At 32.2% G+C, this 19,873-nt stretch overlaps 2 protein-coding genes across 2 annotated transcripts; both read left to right on the top strand.

Moving 5' to 3' along the window:
• The first annotated feature begins 362 nt into the window (after positions 1-362).
• LOC112421964 (elastin) lies at positions 363-1,263 on the top strand. Its single transcript, XM_039834539.1, has 2 exons — positions 363-1,140; positions 1,175-1,263. The coding sequence occupies exon 1, from the start codon at positions 695-697 to the stop codon at positions 1,112-1,114; it is 420 nt and encodes a 139-aa protein (XP_039690473.1). The 5' UTR covers positions 363-694; the 3' UTR covers positions 1,115-1,140; positions 1,175-1,263.
• Positions 1,264-7,677: 6,414 nt separating this feature from the next.
• Positions 7,678-10,111, top strand: LOC11410947 (esterase OVCA2). The gene is made up of 6 exons (XM_003613046.4): positions 7,678-7,939; positions 8,022-8,120; positions 8,204-8,245; positions 9,210-9,354; positions 9,504-9,605; positions 9,729-10,111. Exons 1-6 carry the CDS (start codon positions 7,724-7,726, stop codon positions 9,806-9,808), a joined length of 684 nt encoding a protein of 227 aa, XP_003613094.1. The 5' UTR covers positions 7,678-7,723; the 3' UTR covers positions 9,809-10,111.
• Positions 10,112-19,873: the final 9,762 nt, after the last annotated feature.

Below are 19,873 nucleotides of genomic sequence, written 5' to 3'. Positions count from 1 at the left end.
TAAATTTCTGACCTTAGGTGTAACCAAAAATTCTACAATTGCAGCCATATCAAATGCATTTGCTTGTACTTTTTTTGTGTTGCAGTGTCATGAGATAGAGGCAACTAGAGCCGTAATTTTAAACATTGACTATAAATTGATCTACTCCATTAAGCTATCTCCAATGATGCAAATAAAATGAACAATTTTACATTTTTTTTCTTATAAAGTAGTGTGTTATCTAGAAACTCATATTTAATGAATAATTGAGATGTTTGGAGTTGGAATCACAATCCTTACATGGATAATGCAATCTCCATCTTATCTTTATAGGAGTATTAAACATCATAATTCAGACAAAATAATGAGAAAATTTGACACAAGATAAGTAAAAAGAATGACAAACAGTTTTATTCTATGAATTAATGGATGTACAATGAAATGAAATCATCATCACGGTCATCTACATACACGTGTGAACACCAAAACAATGAATCACAAAATAAATCATCATCAGATCGATCCCGTCCGTCGAATCAACAAACACATCAACGACAAGTATAAATAGAAAGATAATAATAATAACACATCAAAACAAAAACGCTAACTCAAAATAAAACCAGAGGAAAATAAATCAAATCGATCCCATCCGCCCGTCAAAGAAAAGTAAGATCAACGGCCAAAGAGCCTCCACGTGGAAAAACCCTAGAAAGCAATGGCGAAGATAGCAGCAGAGAGAGCAGTTGCTGCCATGATGGGTTTGTTGATGGAGAATGCTGCTGAGGGTGAAGGTGGGGCATCAGTACTGCCGGGACCGGGTGCTGGACCACCGGGACCGGGTGCTGGAGGAGAGGAGGAAGTAGAATCTGGAGTGGGTGCATCAGAAGTAGGTGTTGGTGCTGGAGGGGAAGTTGCTGGTGCAGGAGTGGCTGGAGTGGGAGCAGCTGCTGGTGGTGGTGTGGCTGTTGGAGGAGTAGCTGTTGGTGGAGTGGCTGTGGGTGGAGTAGCTACAGGTGCTGGGGTTGGTGGAGTTGGGGTTGCTGATGGTGGTTGTGTTGGTGCAGCACCTGGTGCTTGTGCAAAACAAGAGGTGGCTAGAAGACCTAAGATGAGAAAAACTTGTACTGCTGCATAGGAAGCCATTTTTGTGATGGAGAGAGGTTTTGGAGTTTGGAAAGGGAAGAGATGTTTGTACTTTGTAGGAGAGAAAAGATGAGAAATTGAGAGAGTAGTGGACAATGAATGGAAAAGGAGGAGAATATATAAAAAGAGGGGTAAGGTTTAGGAAGTGGGGGACTTGAAACAAAGAAGTGGATGGACAGCTATGAATGCATCAATAATAATGGGGTTAAGATTCCTCCAAATTTGTGAGTATTATAAAATTGAAATGCTAGCTATTTTTTATATACTCCTATGCAAATGGTTAAAAGCATCTAGTAATATTATATTCTAGGTCTAGTGCTAAAAGAAAAGATAAAGTATTCTAGTTCTAGAAATAAAAGTTTTTCTTCTTTTTTACAAAATTAAACTAATATTAAATTAATTATACTCTTCATTTCATTTTTTCTTTGCAATGACAACAGGAAAGTATGTATTCAATGACCTCATCCAAGCACAAGACATACTTCCTTTTAGTTTAGCCCCGTAAAAAATATATATTCTAGGTTTGATATCTACAAAATTAAGTCAAATGATGCATCACTTCACTTCAAAGGTAATTGTGATAACTTTTTTAAAGGAGTAACTGTGGTAATTGTTAACTTGAATTTTTATGTGCTGATCAGAAAGGAAAAAAAAAACTGATAAAAAGGTTTGGAAAATTCATACAAACTTTTTTTGAGACAATTTTTTTTTAATATAACTAGACAATATGAATTCTATTAAAGAATGCTGTTATAGGGGTTCTGTGTCTCGGGTGTCAATGTTACTCATGACTTCAATTAATTGCTTTATATGTATGTCCCATATAAAATTGAATTATAATTTACCCAATAATGTGCATTGTCCAACACTACCACTTAAATTATGTTGCCTGCACATGTGCGCCAACCTTTGTATCATGGACTTACTCTGGCCGGTGTGATGGGTATAATTATAATGGGTCAACATCCATGATACAAAAATTTACAAGATATAATTCTTTTGTTTCTTAAAAAAAAATACAATTCTTTGATGTGAACCACTTACCTTTTACACGCAAATGCATATACTAATTCTTCAGTTGGATAGTTAGTACTAATAGGTGACAAAATAAAAGATTTAACATGGTTTCATTCACAAACTAAATTCAAATTTAACACTTACAACTAAGTGTCTGTTTCGATGGACGGTTGGAAATCACGTTTTTTTAAAAATCACATAAAAAACCACTTTAACGTAGAAATTACAATTTTTAGCTTCTTAAAATCATAGAAGATTTACATCAAATAACATACATATGTGTTTTTGCTTCATGAAACACCATTCTAAACTAAACATCCACTAAGTTGAAAGAGATTTTTCGCTGTCTCATTCAAATATTCTTAAAAAATTGGTACCAGCTATATTTTTCTTCATTTGCTTTCTTTTCCACGAGCACATGGACAAATTAATTTACACTGTCATTCATCAATTACTAGCTGGCAGATGTTGAGCTGTGTCTAAATTGGGTATTTCATATTTGGCAACGGGCATTATGGTTTTTATGAGTGTACTTGTTTGTCTTATTGTTTATTTGTAGTTGTTGAATATTACCTGAACCACCCTTTACATCACGGACATGTGTCGGTTCTAAGGGTAAGTGAGCAGTCCTTGTCTTACGGCACTACTGTTTCAAAGTACAGTAATTTTCCAGCCACTTTCCTAATCTTATTTTTATCATAGCATTGATATTTGAACAACCATTTTATACGATTTTTAGTGGTTAAAAACAATGGAAAGAGAAAAATAAAGAGAGAGAATAAGAGGATAATGTAAGTATGAGAGAGAAAATTATCAAAAGGTTGTCACAAATGGATGTACAAATATCATTTCTCTTTTTATCAACAACCTTCCCACTTTGTCTTCCTCATTCATGACTTCATCTTTTCACTCAAATTAACTTTTTACATCACTTTAGCATCCAACTATGGTTTTATAGTTTAAAAGTACGATCATGTTCTAGCAATAAATAGATCAAGGCCACACGCGTGGCAGTTTGTTTGATGTGTTTGTTCTTGTCAATATGGCATATGACAAGATAACGTTTCTTTTTCTAGCACCTTAGCTTAGGATACTTTGCATTAGCACTAGGGAGTATAATATTTGTTCTTTCTTTTTTCTTAACAAAAAATTAGGACTAACTTTGAAATCAGCTTTTACATCACATGCTTGGTAAATAAAAAAAAGTCGGTTTTGAAATTTATGCACCTTTTCCTATTGGTCCAAATCAGCAAAACCCAACTTAACTTTGAGGTTAGATATTTTTTTAAGAGTAATTTTAATTTAGGTGAAGACTTTCATACTTTGGAGTTTGAGTAAATCACAATTCCTTTCTTGAAATTGTCGCGGTTTGACATTGATCTCCCTTAAATTGGTAAATAGACAAAAATGATGATGGTTTTGAATTATTTTGAGCAATACGGTTCTTCTTAATTTTTGTATGTAACTTATAATCAAATTAGTCATTGGATTACATCACTTACAAGCAAATTACTAGTCAATGAATTATATCACTTTGTTGAGGGTGACACATAAGTATAGAAGAGGGGCGATGGAGTTGGAGCTAGCGCAGCGTTGCGGAAGCTTCCTTCACCTCTGCCCCAATATTTGGCACAAACGTGCGCTACGTTCAACTGTCTCTTGTGGGGGCGACTGAGAGTGTCGGGGCGCTAACTTCCACAGTACGGTTCAAAGGTATTGTTGTAATATGGATTGTTGTAATATACATGTCTTGTAAATGTAAATTCTAATTCACTCAAATAGTATACGGAACTACATTTTGGACTTAGCCCTCTTCTTGTACTAAAAAAACAATTACTGTAATATCAAAAATAGTACACTTGACAGAATTATATAAAGAAACGATCATGTTCCATTTTTTGCGATTTATGTTTCTTTATTCTTCTTTTGCTAGTTGATGAGCTAACCCACTTATTGTTTAACTAGTTGATGAGAAATTTATACAACCAAAACTTGAATTCTTCTATAAATTCATCACAAAATTTTTGTCTTTAATTTTATTTTATCTCATTCAAATAGTGAATCTACATCTCCACAAATCATAATTCTCCTTTTTTTTTATCAGAAAATCATAATTCTTATTAACGCTAGTTTATCATCCATTTGAGTCTCATAATACTCGAAGAATTAATCTCCGCACGTGTTTAGAGGATATATACCCTCCTACATGTATCATCTTGTCTGCGTCTCTCATCCTCAAGTCCTCCTCTTGTATTTGTTGACCTTGTAGGTATCAAAAAGTATATGATTAAGGATGATGTAGACAAACCTTCATGTTGGCTCATGGTTGTATTCCTCTTAGTGTCATGTTGCCCTTGTCCATTGAGCCAATTTGGTGCGTGGCTCCCTTCTTTTCTAATTTCTAGCACCGGACCCAGAGTTGAGGAAATAGGATCAATTCGAGTAGCAATTAAGTATTAAAAAGAACTGAGGAAATTGGGCAAAAATTCCATTTTAAACCAATCATCTAATTCTTTTTCTTTAAACGTTATTTGTTGGTTTTGTAAAATGTCTCAACTGACTTAAAAACTCGTGTTAAGAGCATGCTTAAAATATTACTTTGCTCATGTTTTATGTTGGTTTTCTTTCGTTGGAAGAATATGTTAGTTTGTTGTTAAAACCCAACTTAATTGTTTTATTATTATTTTCTTAAAACTTTTTTTTTATTTTATATAATGAACAGTTACAGCTGAGATAAATAAAGATTGCTAATGAAAGTTTGCTCAATTGGTAAGAAGTTAATTCACACACAAGCTCGTGAGTTCAACTCTTGTTGTCGATGTAAAAAACTCTTTGATGAATGATTTATAAGTACCTCTGTAAACACTCTTTGAGTGGGTTCAACTTCGGTTGTCGATGCATTAACTCATGAAACATTAAACACATGAACAACGTCTAAAACCACTTCACTAGCTAACACAAAAACTAGAAAAACATTTAACACTGAAATGCTACAATAACGTTTGGGAAATATCCTCCCAAACGTGCTCAACGAAAACAACCTGAAGAACAAGCATGGGAGTGAAATTTATAGAGTAACAAAGGTAATAGGTGAAGTCGATGTGTGTGAATGAACAAGGAAACATCAAGAAACGAAGAAGAGGGTAACGACGAGAGACGATGAAAAGGACAACGACAATAGGAACAATAGTTTCTTTCAAATTGGGAGAGATAATAAATGAGAAATGATATTTGTACAACTATTTTGTGATGACAACTTTGGGACAACTTTCTCTCACACATACTCATATCATACTCACATGATGTTCTTTTCCTCTCTCTTACTTTTTTTCTCTCCATTGTTTTTGATCAATAAGAAGTGAGAAAAACAAAGTTGTCATCAAATGGATGTACAAATATCACTACTCATAATAAATATAGCAGGACCTTTTTTACACGACTTAATATGTATGTTTTAAGGGGGTTGTCTAAATAAGCGGCTTAAATGTGTAATATTGTTTTCAGCTTAATTTCTAAAATGTCAATGTCCATACACGTTTTAAGCTGATGTTTAGACAACCAACTTAAAACGAGTTTTTTTGTACTCCTTTACTTTTTGCACCCGAAATTAAATCCGTTTCGTGTTTGCATTCATATTGAACACGGATACACTTGTTCGTTGTTTTTAAATATTATAATTTAATTACAAAACACATTGCATTCATATTGAACACGATTATCATCATAACAGACTTACAGTGAAAATGTTTTAATCCTTATTTTGTACTAGTGTGGTCAGACACATTGGAAGGTAGTGTTCACAAACACCCATATTTCAGACGTAAGTTGAACTTTGAAGTCTCGAGTTTGCTAGAATAATTCCTTATTTTTGTGGAAAATGACTTCTTTTTTTTAAAATGATATGTATGAAAAGAATGTTAGATCGTAATAAATAAATATCAATCATTTGTTCAAAAAATAAATATCAATCATAAAATACGTGTCATGTTTTAATTTGTTGTTTATAAGAATGATAGTTAGGTTCGTTCCTACACAAGAATTTCTCTTGTTATTATATGAATCATAAATAAATAAATATTAATTACCCAACGTGAATTACAAACCATCCGGAAGTAAAAAATTCCTCCTTTATATTTTGAAATGTTAACGTTGTAAAGGATTAATTATACATGAAAAGGACAACGACATAGGAACAATAAATATCCAATGGAAACATGTCGAATTGAACAGAATACTCAACTACCTCATCTAACTATCAGTTTTGGTGGCTAGGCTCTTGTTTGATTTTCATTCTATACTGTGTCATCTCATATTAACTAGTACTATGGTTTAAATTTTGAGTCTGACTTGCTTTTGAGGCACTCTTTAAAAAATTTAAATAAAGAACTTATTTCAATCAAAATTAAACATTTTAATTTTCAATACATTGAATACATATATTTTTATAAAATCTTAAAGAGTGTCTTTAAGGTATTCATTAACATTTTACACGAACAATCAATCATAGCTCATTATTTAAAAATAACTTGCAAAAGATAGTCAGTGATGGTGCCGACACTTATTTTTGGATTGATAGTTGGATGCGGGATGCTCCCCTTTGGGATAGGTTTAGCTAGTTATTTTGACTTATATGAAAATCGGTTATTAAAAGTTGATGGGGGAAGAAGCATGGAAGCGGGGGTGGAGGTTGTTTTTGTGGGAGGAAGACCATGTTAGGGAAGCTGTTTTGTGTTCCGTAATATTGTTTTGCAGGAAAACATATTAGATAGGTGGAAGTAGCTTTTAGATTTGGTTAAAGGCCATTCAGTTAATGATATTTATCATTTCTTCATGGCACATGAAAAGCCCAATGACCATTTTCTGGTGGATAATATGTGGCATAAACATGTTCTTTTAAAAGTGTTGTTTTTTGCAATGGCGTCTGTTTCGTAACCGTCCACCAACAAAGGGCAATTTATTATTATGTGACATTATTCAAGCATAATCTTCTTCGTGTGTAGGCGAGTGTGGTATGGAGGGAACAATTAGTCATCTATTTTTGCGTTGCACTTATTTCACCAGCATGTGTCATCTTATTCGAGATTGGCTTGGTTTTTCTTCAGTCGAATTGGCTAGTTTAGCATACCATTTTTTGCAATTTAGTGTGATAGGTGGTTTTCAAAGATCTATTCGGCCTTTTATGCATCTGATTTGGTTACCTTGTGTTTGGACAATATGGAAGGAAATGAATAATAGAATTTTCAACAACAAAGAAGTCCATGTGCCCTAATTACTAGATAAAATTAAGCTATAATCTTTTTGGTGGTTGAAGGTAAAAAATTGTAATTTTACTTTTGATTATCATGTTTGCTGGCTTTATTCTTTTAATGTACATGGGTTACACTATGTAGTTTTTCTTATATTCTTGAAATATTCTTTTTAATAATCCAACTATTTTTTTTATAAGGAGTAACTCTTAATTTTTTTTCAACTTTTAAAATAATGTACTAAAATATATTACCTAAAAACAAGAAAATGTGACATGTCATGATTATGTCGGTTGAGGCAATAAAATCCAACATGCTACGAAGAAAGTGACAACATCATGGAAGAACAAAGTCAGAAGAAACCGAAAATCCTCTGCCTCCATGGATTCAGGACCAGTGGTGAAATCCTCAAGAAACTAGTTTTACGTTGGCCTGAAACTGTAATACAAAAATTGGACCTCGTTTTCCTCGATGGTCCATTTCCAGCACAAGGAAAATCAGATGTTGAAGGCATTTTCGATCCTCCTTATTATGAATGGTTCCAATCAAATGAGGTTATTTTTTGAACAATGAATCATAATCTTCTGCATTTATTTGTCTTTGTGCTTCAATAATATTTTATTTATTTGTGTGTAGGGTTTCACTGAGTATAGGAATTTTGAAGAATGTTTAGCATACATTGAAGATTATATGCTGAAAAATGGTCCTTTTGATGGTGTACTTGGATTTTCTCAGGTATGTTTTTTATTAATTGATAATGAAAAATGAAGTTTTTTATTTTTTTTGCTTTTGATTAATTGTGAATTAATGTCACTCAGGGAGCATTTTTAGCGGCTGCATTACCAGGAATGCAAGCACAGGTACTCATTAACAAAGAAACACAATATATTTACTTAATTGTTGGATTCACATTTTTGTTTAATGATATGTTTTGACATTAGTTTTGACATGTTTTAGGTATTCTTGAGTAGATATGTTTGTCTTTTTAAATTCTAAATTGAAACACACACCATGTGTTTGGCTGTGAGGTAATGAAATAGATTTCGACTTAATTGATTTTATAAAATTGATTTAGCCTGTGTTTGGAAACATTTTTCCACGTTTGAAACTCACGGCAAGCCAAAAGCTACTTCACATAGCTTCAACCTGAACACACGTCTAGTGATAATCAACTGGTTTCCGAACACACTAGTCGTTGAAATTGAGTATCATGTAGAGTGATTTATTTTTTTAATGCATTTTACGAAAAAAGTGACTTCTAACAATTTATGGTTAGATAGTTTGGATCACAATTGCTTTCATGTGTATGAATTAGCTTTTAGGTTGAATTGATTTTGAGGCGAGAATCAATTTTGGCATTGGAAATCAAACATATAAATTTGCGGTCAAATCACGTTTAAATAACCCAAAAGTGATTATAGAGAGTTTAAAAGTGGAACTAAACACAGGCTTAGAATTTTTACCTAAGACCATGACTAGTAATCTATAACTATAGTCTATGTTTGGTTTAGCTTGCAGCGGCTAAATGCACAGTGATAGGGCATTCTATCAAGAAAGCAAAAACAAACTATTTTACATTTAACTCACTTTTAATCAAAATCAATTTTACCTAACCATTTCATTAAAAAAAAAAAAAATCATTACTTCAGAGCCGAACACACACACTCTTTTCGAACCAACAAGTTGACCCTTTTCTCCATCCATTATCATAAATTATAAAATGCTTTATTGGTGAAATAATGAAGGTTAAACTTGACTTAGAGGTTGATGTTAAATTGCAATTGATTTGATTGAACATTGAAGTGATGATGATGATAATTTTAGGGAGCAGCACTTCAGAAGATAAGCAAGATCAAATTCCTGATTCTGATATCAGGTGCCAAGTTTGGTGGCATGAACTACGGAACACCTAAACTAGCTTCCAATGCATTTTCAAAACCAATTGATTGTCCCTCTCTTCACATTATAGGTAGTTTCAATAAACAGTCTCTTCTAATTATTTTTTAAATCAAATTTTCCTTTACATTTTGCCTTGAAAAGTCACATTGGTATCTTATATTGTTTATTTAGTGCAGCATTGTACTTACTAATATACTTCATTCATATAATGTGATTAAGGGGACATGGATTTCTTGAAGCCGGAAAGCATTATTTTGCGAGAGGGTTTTGTCGACCCTGTTGTGATTCATCATCCAAAAGGACATACAATCCCAAGACTTGGTTAGTCATACTCATATAGCATCTTTACTTTAATTGATAATTTTGTACACTTCAAAAATGCATGTTTCTAGCTAGGATGTATTTGAATACTATTTGTTTTATGTGTACAAAAATTGATTTCAGATGAAAAGAGTCTTCCAACCATGCTTGGTTTTATTAACACAATTCAAGGGATGATTTCAGATGATCGGAGCAAGAATTGAATCTTGAAGTAGAATTTTTGTTTCCTTCATCAAAATATATAGTGATTTTGTGGAAGAAATATCTTTATTCTGTTATAACTACTGCTTCTGTGAGCATAGCAGAAACAATTAGAAATAAGAGTTTGAGATTGTTCACATTTCATATAGTGAAATTTGTTGTTTCCTATAGACATAGTCCAAATTGGGTGAACCACCTTATTTTGATGTGTCTTGATAAGCTGTGAAGATTAACCTGATAAGTAGCAATGATAAGTGATTAGCAACCTGTTAGTTAGTTATCTAGCAGTTTTAGTTAGTTATGAATTTCCCGCATTTCTAGCTTTTCAGTTATGACAGTTAGTAGCTGATTTCTCATGTATTAATACCGCAAAACCTCTCCTTCGTTCATTAATGAGCATCAGATTGCTCATTCATATCACTTCTTTGCTCCGAGGTTTATTTTGTTAATCTGGTATCATTGGTATTTTGAGAGCTTTTCTTTGCTGCACTCTCATCATGCCTCGAAATTCTTAACTTTATTCCACCATACTCATTAATGGGAATGTTGTTTCCGATCCAACGACAATCCATTTTTCCTTCATCCAAGCGAAAGTCCTCCTGCGACAATCTTGGTTAGGCTATTAATAGCCTAATTGTGGTCATCTTGAAGAGATGCTTGTTTGATCTCTAAATATATGTCACTAAAAAATCATTTGGCTGAACTGATGTAAAAATCCAAGATGGATATTATTCTCATAGTATCTCATATTTAGAGGTTCTACCATCATAGGTTCGAGTTCAGCTTCATTAGTTGAAAAAGATGGTCTAAATTGGACAATTTTGTGGCACATGCGCTATTGGAACATTATGAAGGAAAAGAATGAAGTCTTTAAACTTTTCAAGCAATGACTATCATAAATAAATAAATCCTCATCCAAGGTAGAAGAACTTGAAATTGACTATATCTTAAAATTTTCCTCTACATATTCAACATATTTTGCCAAGAAAAAGAGATTGTGAGGATCACTCTCTAAAAAAGCACCCAGAACATAATTGTGTTGTTGAGTATACTCTAAAATGTTGTCACGCGTAGGTAGCTCAGTTAGTCAGTTAAGAAATGAAAGAGATGATGAAGGAGTCTGCAAGGGAAGTTATTGGGTTCGATCCCCGAAAACTAACATTTCTAACTACTAATGTTACAATTAACTATAAAATATAAACTCTTGTTTCGATCATTGGTTAGAATTAAAATGTGTTATCAATGTTTCAAGGAAAATTCGAGACAACCCTATCCTTGTCTGGTACTTCCTCCGTTTTTAAATATAAGCAAAAATTACTTTTTAGATTCATTCAATTAATGATGTATGTGATTCATAATATGGACCACATACATCATTAATTGAATGAACCTAAAAAGTAAAATTTACTTATATTTAAAAACGGAGGGAGTATATCTAATAAAATTGGAGTAATAGACTCAGTTCCTCCTCCTTTATAGAAACACCTAGCCATTGCGTGTCAACCATACACTATTTCACATTAGCACAAACTACTACAAGTAAGATTAGTATGACAAGGAACACAATAAGTCCTCCACTTTCAAATAATAACCACTCACTCTCCATGTATGGTTAGCCATAATCTGATCTGACAAATTTCCTATATTTATGTATTCTTCTCTTTCTTGTATAAATCATTTGTAACAATTAGCAATGCTCTTTTAATTCCATACATGAAAGAAAGCGATGATGATGAGATACAAGAAAGATTTATACAAGAGCATTGTATAACCTTATATTAGTCTCTCAAAAAAAAAAACACATTAAATTATATTATAAAATGATGAGATACAATGTTAAGGATTAATTCAAAAAAAAAAATGGTAAGGATAATATCATGGATATGATGACCTCCATTTATTTATGTTTATATTAGCTGTAAGTAATCCTCATTCCTACATGGGCTAGTGGAGCAATGAGCTTAGTGTCTCATTTCAGTTCCTCTAGTTTTTTGTTTTTAGAATTTTGTTCTACTCACTTTCATTTTTGCTTCCACAAAGTGCAAAAATTCCAAAATACCCCTACAAAAATTAACTGCAACTCGGTAAATGTTGTTGGAAAGTGAGCGACAGTTAACTGCCACCGGGGTAATTTTATATTTCATGGTGTTTGAAGAGAAAAAATGAAAGTAAGAAGAATAGTTATCTTGTTTTGAATATGGGCCGAGAAGGCGACATAGTGGCCCATTTCTTTTTGTTTTTGGACAAATAGTGGCCCATTTGTCGTTAGCCTTTTCTCTTGTAGAGCCATATAGCTTTCTTTGACAAAAAAAAAAACATTATTTTCCCATCTATGAGATATTTATGGAATGTTTATGCTGTTCGGATTATATAACTTGAACAACATAGGACAGGTGAGAGATCAATAAGGTGGAAAAGGAAGGAGTAAAAAAAACATAGGTTTTGGTATAGAAGTTAGAGAAATTCTAATATCCTTCGCCTTCTTAACTGGTCCACTCTGAACTACTTAAAAATGTTTAAAATTCTAATGGAGATAGATATTGTCTTTTGATAATATATGTTAACGATCCTCCTCATTTTTACAATTGAAATAATGGCGTAATTGATATAAGTTTGATTAAAACAACGAAAAATAAATATATAACTCGTATGAATCAACATCACCTCTTAACCGTAAATATGAGATATGCCATGAACTTTTATTTCCAAGTACTACCATAGTTCATCGTTAAAAATTTGATAATTTTAAATGCTAATCCACGATTGACCACTTATAAAGGTGGTCCATCGAACAACTCATACAGAAGATAAACCTCTTATCATTGTATAATATGTAACTTCACTATAATTACAAATCTAGACTATTGCTACCGATGTCATAGTTTCAAACATTCATTTAAGTTTATTGAACAAATAAGTATTTATTTTTTAAGAGAAATATCATATTTTTAATTTCGGTGTTTACTACGCGGCTATCATTTTATTATCACGTTATTTTGTGATGCAAGTGCTATTATTATTCATTCCAAAATCCATGTTTTGAAAGTCATATCCCTAATCATATATTTTACTATTATGAGTTTGCTTTCAAACTATCAATGATTACACAAAGGCATATTTTTACTTTTGCTTATTAAGTCAACAAGAAGATGCAGAAAAATAAATAAGTGGGACTTCATTATTTTTCTAGAAACAAGTCCCCAATCCTCCAATGGCAGTACCCATTCTCTTGCGGAATAGAGAACAGAGTAACACGTCTCATATTTAAACTTTTTTTTTTTTTTTTTTCATTTTCAACAATTTACCATATTATCATAAGAATTTGATAAATATGAAAAATGATATTTGAACATCTATTTTTTAACAACTTTTGAAACAACACTCCCTTCCATACTCATACGTGTTTTTATTTTCTCTTCTTATTTTTCTCTCCATTGTTTTTGTCCAATAAAAAGTGTAGAAAAGTAGTTGTCATAAGAGTTGTACAAAATTGGTTGTATAAATATCATTCTTTGATAAACATTTGTGCGTTTGGAATTTGGATATAATTTGTTGCACATGGAACCCCGACATCCAATCAATTAATGTCAAATCAATTTCTTATACTTAATTATTTTAAAATAAATTTAAATTAGTTTTGTTTAATTTGGTCCTTCCGTCAAGTCTCGTCGTTAACAATGTTGACGTGACACGTTAAGCACTGATGTAGAATTCCAAAAGTGTGTATCTATCATTGGTTTAATTTAAACACATTCTTTCACATTTTTGCATTTATTTGACGGTATCTAGGATCAATTTGATATATAAGATAAATAATTCATAGAATGATTTGATATTGAATGACATAATTTATGGACCAACTTGATTTTCAATGAGTAATTTAGGGATCGATTTGACAGTGTAACGATTTGTAATTACTTTCGTTTAAAAAAAAGTCCAAAAAAATTCAATCAAATTTGTCCATGCATGTACATGTGGAAGTTGACTTGAAACTCCATGTCAGCGTTTAACGAAATGTCAATACTGTTTATGGTGAGACTTAACGGAGGAACTAAATTAATTTTTTTAAGAAAGAGGAACTAAATTGATTGATATTTATACAATTCAAATATGTATTGGCGATTTCTAAATATTGAAGAATGAAATTGACCCACATTACAATTTAAGGACAAAAAGCTTATTCACTTCAAAAACAATTCATGTCAAACTTATGATAAACTATCTTTATAATCTCTTTTAAATAATTACACAAATATATTTTTTGTTAGAAAGAATTACACAAATATTTTTGTCATTAAATTTGCTTCAAAAAGTAATAATTATATTTAAAATAAGATCTTTCAATCGAAAGAAATAATTAAACTTAAAGTAAGATCTTTCAATCGTCTCCTTGATCCAAGAAAAAAAAAGCTCTTATAATTTAGATATAAACATGCACCGTGGATTGTTTACCTATTAATATTAGAATTTGGATTGAGTTTAATATAACTTAAAATCGACTTGTACGGTAAAAAAAAAAAAAAAAGGGTTAAAGTGCACTTTTTCCAGCGTAAGTTTTGAAAAGTCATGATTTTGATCCTTATGTATAAAAATTATAATTTTGGTCTCTAAGATTTAGCTCATTTGCATTTTTGATCCTTTTGACAAATTTTTACTGGTCAACGCCTATGTGGCATGCCACGTATATAATTATTGAATTAAAAAAAACCACATAATCATGTTTTAATTAAATAAATGAAAAATCTAATTAAAAATATTAAATAAATCATAAAAAAAAATAACTCAAGTCCCAATCCTCATTTCTTCATCTTCATTCCTTCCTATCAATCTCAATCCAACCCAGAAAAATTTCTTCATTTTTTTGTAATTCTGTTCTCCTCCTCGATGTCAAATTTAACCTCATCTTGATCCATAGGATCATTGCCTTCAATGACAGCCTCAACCGTGATGGTTTCGAATCCGACGTTTCAAGTCTCTTTTCAAGAGGCGGCTCATCTTGTGTTGATGCTGTTTCAGGAGGATCAATTTGATGAATAAAGTGGGATGCGGCGCAGGGGATCTGTGAGGGACAGAGGAGGGGGTGTATAAATCTCCAAATTCGTCGTTGTCATCCATGGCAGCAAAAAACTGAGATAGAAGGGATTTGTGTTGTGTTGTGTTGTGTTGTGCTGTGTGTACTTTTTAGAAGAGAGTTTTGTTACTGTTGTTCAATGCCCCAATCTGCTCTTCCTCTCTATCATTCTTATGTTAACTTAAGCAAACCACCATTATTTTCTTTTTCTTTTTTACAACACATCTTTCTTTTTCTGGGTTAAATTTCATCTTTTGTTTTGTTAAAAAATAAATAAATCTGGGTTGGATTGGATTGGGATTGTTATGAAGATTGGGATTTGAGTTTTTATTTTAAATTTTTTAATTACTTTTTCATTTATTTAATTAAAAAATGATTAGGTGGCTTTTTTTAATTTATTTTAATTCAATAATTACACACGTGACATACCACATAGGTGTTGACTGGTCCCTACGTCTTAAGAGACCCCAAAAAAAATTCTTCGATGAAGGTACCTATTGGATACTGAATCTTAAATGGTGAAGACCTCACCATTGAAGATGGTCCAACTATTAAGAAAAAAAATGATGTTTAAGGGGGAGACATTTCAATATAAAAAAAAAAAACTCCTAATTTTTCTAATTGGGTCAGTTATTAATCATTACAAACTTCTATTGATCCCATTTTTCCCTAGTAGGATACCCGCTTGGTCGAAAGTTTCTTCTCTAAACCCTTTTAATTACATGAATAAGGAAATTTTTAAATAGTGCCTTGTGGCAAGAAATCATTTGCTACTAGTCTATGAATAAACTAGGCCGGTGTTTAAGGCCGGACAATGGCCTATACAAACCAAATAGCAATTCATAATTTAGAGAAATTCCCTGAAGTTTTCCTCTCTGATGTTAAAGCCACAAAGTGGGGGGAATTGTACATCCCATTTTTGCTCTTTTAGTATATAAGTAAAATGCTTTGCACTAATCATTTTTAGATTGCTATGATTATTGAACATGTAATGTCTTAATCAAGGAATCCAGTTAACTTTGCATAAAGTATGATTAGACGACCCACTACATCTTTCATTTGCATGCGGGAATGTCATTTCTTAAGATTTTTCATCACTTTATAGTTCCATCTTTATGTTAAATTAAAGCTGCAAGTAAAAAAGTGAAACCAAAGCAAAACAATTATTTTAGGGAAGCATGCAATGGTGTTAGCATTACCATTTAAAGCTAATGCTTAACTGCTACATAACCATGATTTAATTTAAAGAAAATTGACCTTTAGCCCGTAGTTCCTATTGATTAATCAGCAATATTAAAAGTCAATTCTTGAACAAGAAAATTTAAATCAATTCATACATTTTATTTCTGATGGGTGATGGATCAATAAATGGATAAACTTTTGACAATGTTGCTTTGGAATAGGCTTTTCAGTTCTTGTATAACTAAACCTGTCTTATACATTTTTATTTTTTTTGAAGGGGTGTCCTATAAATAAATTATTAGCTTCAAGGAAATTAGTTGTTTTAAATATAGTGTCCAATATGTAACCCATTACCCTTTTATTATCTTAGTTACCTTATATTGACGTTGGTTGTTTTGGAATAGGTTTTTAAGTTGATATATAACTATCCTTCAAAAAAAAAAAAGTTGATATATATAACTAATGTGTCTTATAAATTATTAGCCTCAAGGACATTAGGTGTTGGAAAATTATTTTACCATCTAACAATGTCCAATATTCGGCCCGTTGCATTTCCTTCAATAATAATAATAATAGTTTTATCTCATCTATATTATAGTTTCATACTTATATAGACAAATATTAGCGTGGATCGCTTTGATAGGTAGTCCACCATTATTCCGTATTTAAAATTCATTGAAAAGTTTAACGATGATAGATGTCATCTTTCAAAAGTAAAATTTGTGGTTCTCTTTATTGACATGGCAAAGACAACCATTTAATTGATACCAATTTAACAAAAATAAAAGCAAATGGACATACGTATGTCAAAATTCAACTCATTTTGATTCATCTTCTCCAATTGCTAAGGAGGAAGGCCTCCGTGAAACATATTTAAAGAGAAGTCGATAGGTGTGCTAATGCTTTAGCTCTTAAAGGTCATAGTGGGGAGTATTCTCTTCATGTCCTTGAAGAGATGTATCCAAGTCTTGTTTTGTTTGACACCGATAATAGGGGCCTTAATGCTTCAATTGCTAAGGGAAGGCCTCCGTAAATCATATCTAAAGAGAAGTCGATAGGTGTGCTAATGCTTTAGCTCTTAAAGGCCATAGTAGGGAGTATTCTCTCCATGTCCTTGAAGAGATGTATCCAAGTATTGTTTTGTTGTTTGACACCAATAATAGGGGCCTTAATGCTCCAATTGCTAAGGAGGAAGGCCTCCGTGAAACATATCTAAAGAGAAGTCGATAGGTGTGCTGATGTTTTAGCTCTTAAAGGTCATAGTGGGGAAATTCTCTTCATGTCCTTGAAGAGATGTATCCAAGTCTTGTTTTGTTGTTTGACGCCGATAACAGGGGCCTTAATGCTCCTATTGGTGATGTGTGGTTTTTGTGTTTCTTTATTTTTTTATTAAATAAAATCAAGTCATATTCACTTTTTGTTTGTTGTATGTACTAACATCGCTCAAATCGTCATTTCAATCATCTCTCAGATCATGACTTCAGTCGTAAAGATGCAAAACAATAAATTTTTATTCTCGAAATAGTCCATCATATAGAACCCATCTACGTATAGATTGCAAAATTGAAGTGTCTAGACATTTTTTTATTAAATATTGTAATTTGGAATCCTTAGCAAAACCCTAATATGTACCTGGTCCTTTCCCTGCTGTCTTTTTTGCTTTTTTAAATGCTTTTTCCGAGCAAGAGTAGCTACAATAGTCTATAGATAGAGTAATTAAGGATGGTTAGGGAATATGATTGTGTTTACCAACAATGCCTACCTAAATATCCCATTTTTTATGGAACAGTGTCATAGTGTTTTAATCGTACCACAACAGTGGCCTCAGCCATTTAAACAAGTTTATTATGGTATTGTCACACACCAAAAGAATATGATTCCTCTGTGCCACTAAAATAATTGTTCTTTTGCTAATGATTCAGTAGTTTGCTTTCCTATCAATCCAACATCTATGTTGTTAGTTAATGTCGGTGTGCTCTATGTATGGCCTTTTTCTTGACTTTGTGAAAATCAATTACTCCCTCCGTCCCTTAATAAGTGACACAATTGACCCAATTATGCATACCAATGCGTAATTTTGAGTTTAAATATCTTGAATAATATATTGGAAAAAATTATGAAAATTTGATATTTTGAAAATACTCATCGAGACGAATCTAACGACATCTTATATGATATTATTTATCTTTGTATATTAATAGAAAAATATGATCAAAGTAAGTTAGGTCAAAATTGCATATTTTCAAACAGATCATTTATTGCGGGACGGAGGGAACTAATTAATGGTCTTATGTTTCAACAACGGTGTGGGGTGTAAACTTTCTATTATATCTGGGCCCTTGAATTATTACAATATTAAGATCACTTTAGAGTGTAACGTAGTATTTGTTCTCATTACATCTTTAATAAATTCTTTATTGCATATATCATATGTAGGAAGGGGCAACTTAGGTATAGCATGCCGCCTTAAATTTTATTTGTTTATTCTGTCATTTAGTTATCATATGTTATAAGGTAGTTATTTTTTTCTCTAAGAAATGTTCTAAGGTGGTTTTCTGTAGGGAGTTATAAGCTAGTTGAATTTGCTTTAATATACATACATACTAGTATGTAATAAAATTTATAGTCTATTTAACATCTATTGATGAATTATCTACTGTCGGCTCAATTAAGTTACACTTATTAGGGATGTTTAAAATCGGATCAACCTAATAGAAAATTGAAAACTAAACTTATTCAAACCGAAAACTTCAAAAAAAACCGTATTATGTTTGAATATATCCAGGCATATTTTTCATTCAACTATGAGGCTTGGTTTGGGGTTTTTATTTTGCCGCCGAATCAAACCACATGTTCATCGCGTATTAAATTAGTAACTCAAATTAAACAGTCAATCGTTTTCACATACGCTCTTCACTTCACATGTTCATTAGTAACACTCATAAATCCTAGTGTTTCTCTCCTGTTTTCAAAAACGCTCGCTTCCTCCATCGTATCAAAGACTAAAATTAATAACTCAGTTTCATTTTTCGCCGTTAGTCTCCCTCTCCTTCTCTCTCACACACACATCTATGTCGCCATATAAAAGAAGGAATTAAGAATTTTCGGGGCATCCTTAAAAAATATAGTTTAGGGGCACCACCATGCAAATATCATAAATTTACACATGGTGGTGGTCATGATGCAATGGATGGGCGTGGATGAGGAATTTGATTACACGCAAGAACTGAATAGTCACCTGTTAGGGGAATACCTTCCGTTTAGATGTAAGTTGAATACTAGTGGAACGAGCATTTGACTTTGTCACTCCAAATACAGTAACATATTATTAAGTGTTTGAGGGTTTTTTTTTTTTTGAACAATATTAAGTGTTTGAGGTTAGTTTTCCCTTTTCACCAAGATATTCTACATCATTTAGAACGGTAAGTCAAAACGATGTTTTGGAGAGCCCGAGTTTTATTTTCGGTGGTCGGTCAAAATGATTTTTGATCGGACTTTACATACTTCCTAACCGAACACTAAATTATCGGTGCCCTTTCCCTGATAATTGGAGGGTGAACACCATAAAATAAAATAAGTTAACCTTTGTTGTTCCAATACCCTTTCGCTCCCTCTCAAGGAAACAAGGTTTGCATATTTCATTTTCACCTTCCTTGTGTGTCCCCTTTGCAAGAAAAGCTCCTTCAACCTACAATTCGTTGGTGTGACGTTGCAAAAGTATGTTTATATCTTTATATCTGGATCTAAATGAGTTTCGCAATTTAATATAAAGATATTAAATATGCATATGCCTTTTGATCTTATCCTAGAAATA

This window comes from Medicago truncatula, chromosome 5 (assembly GCF_003473485.1).
Source record: "Medicago truncatula cultivar Jemalong A17 chromosome 5, MtrunA17r5.0-ANR, whole genome shotgun sequence".
NCBI lineage: Eukaryota > Viridiplantae > Streptophyta > Magnoliopsida > Fabales > Fabaceae > Medicago > Medicago truncatula.
This window is presented reverse-complemented; position numbering and strand designations above follow the sequence as displayed.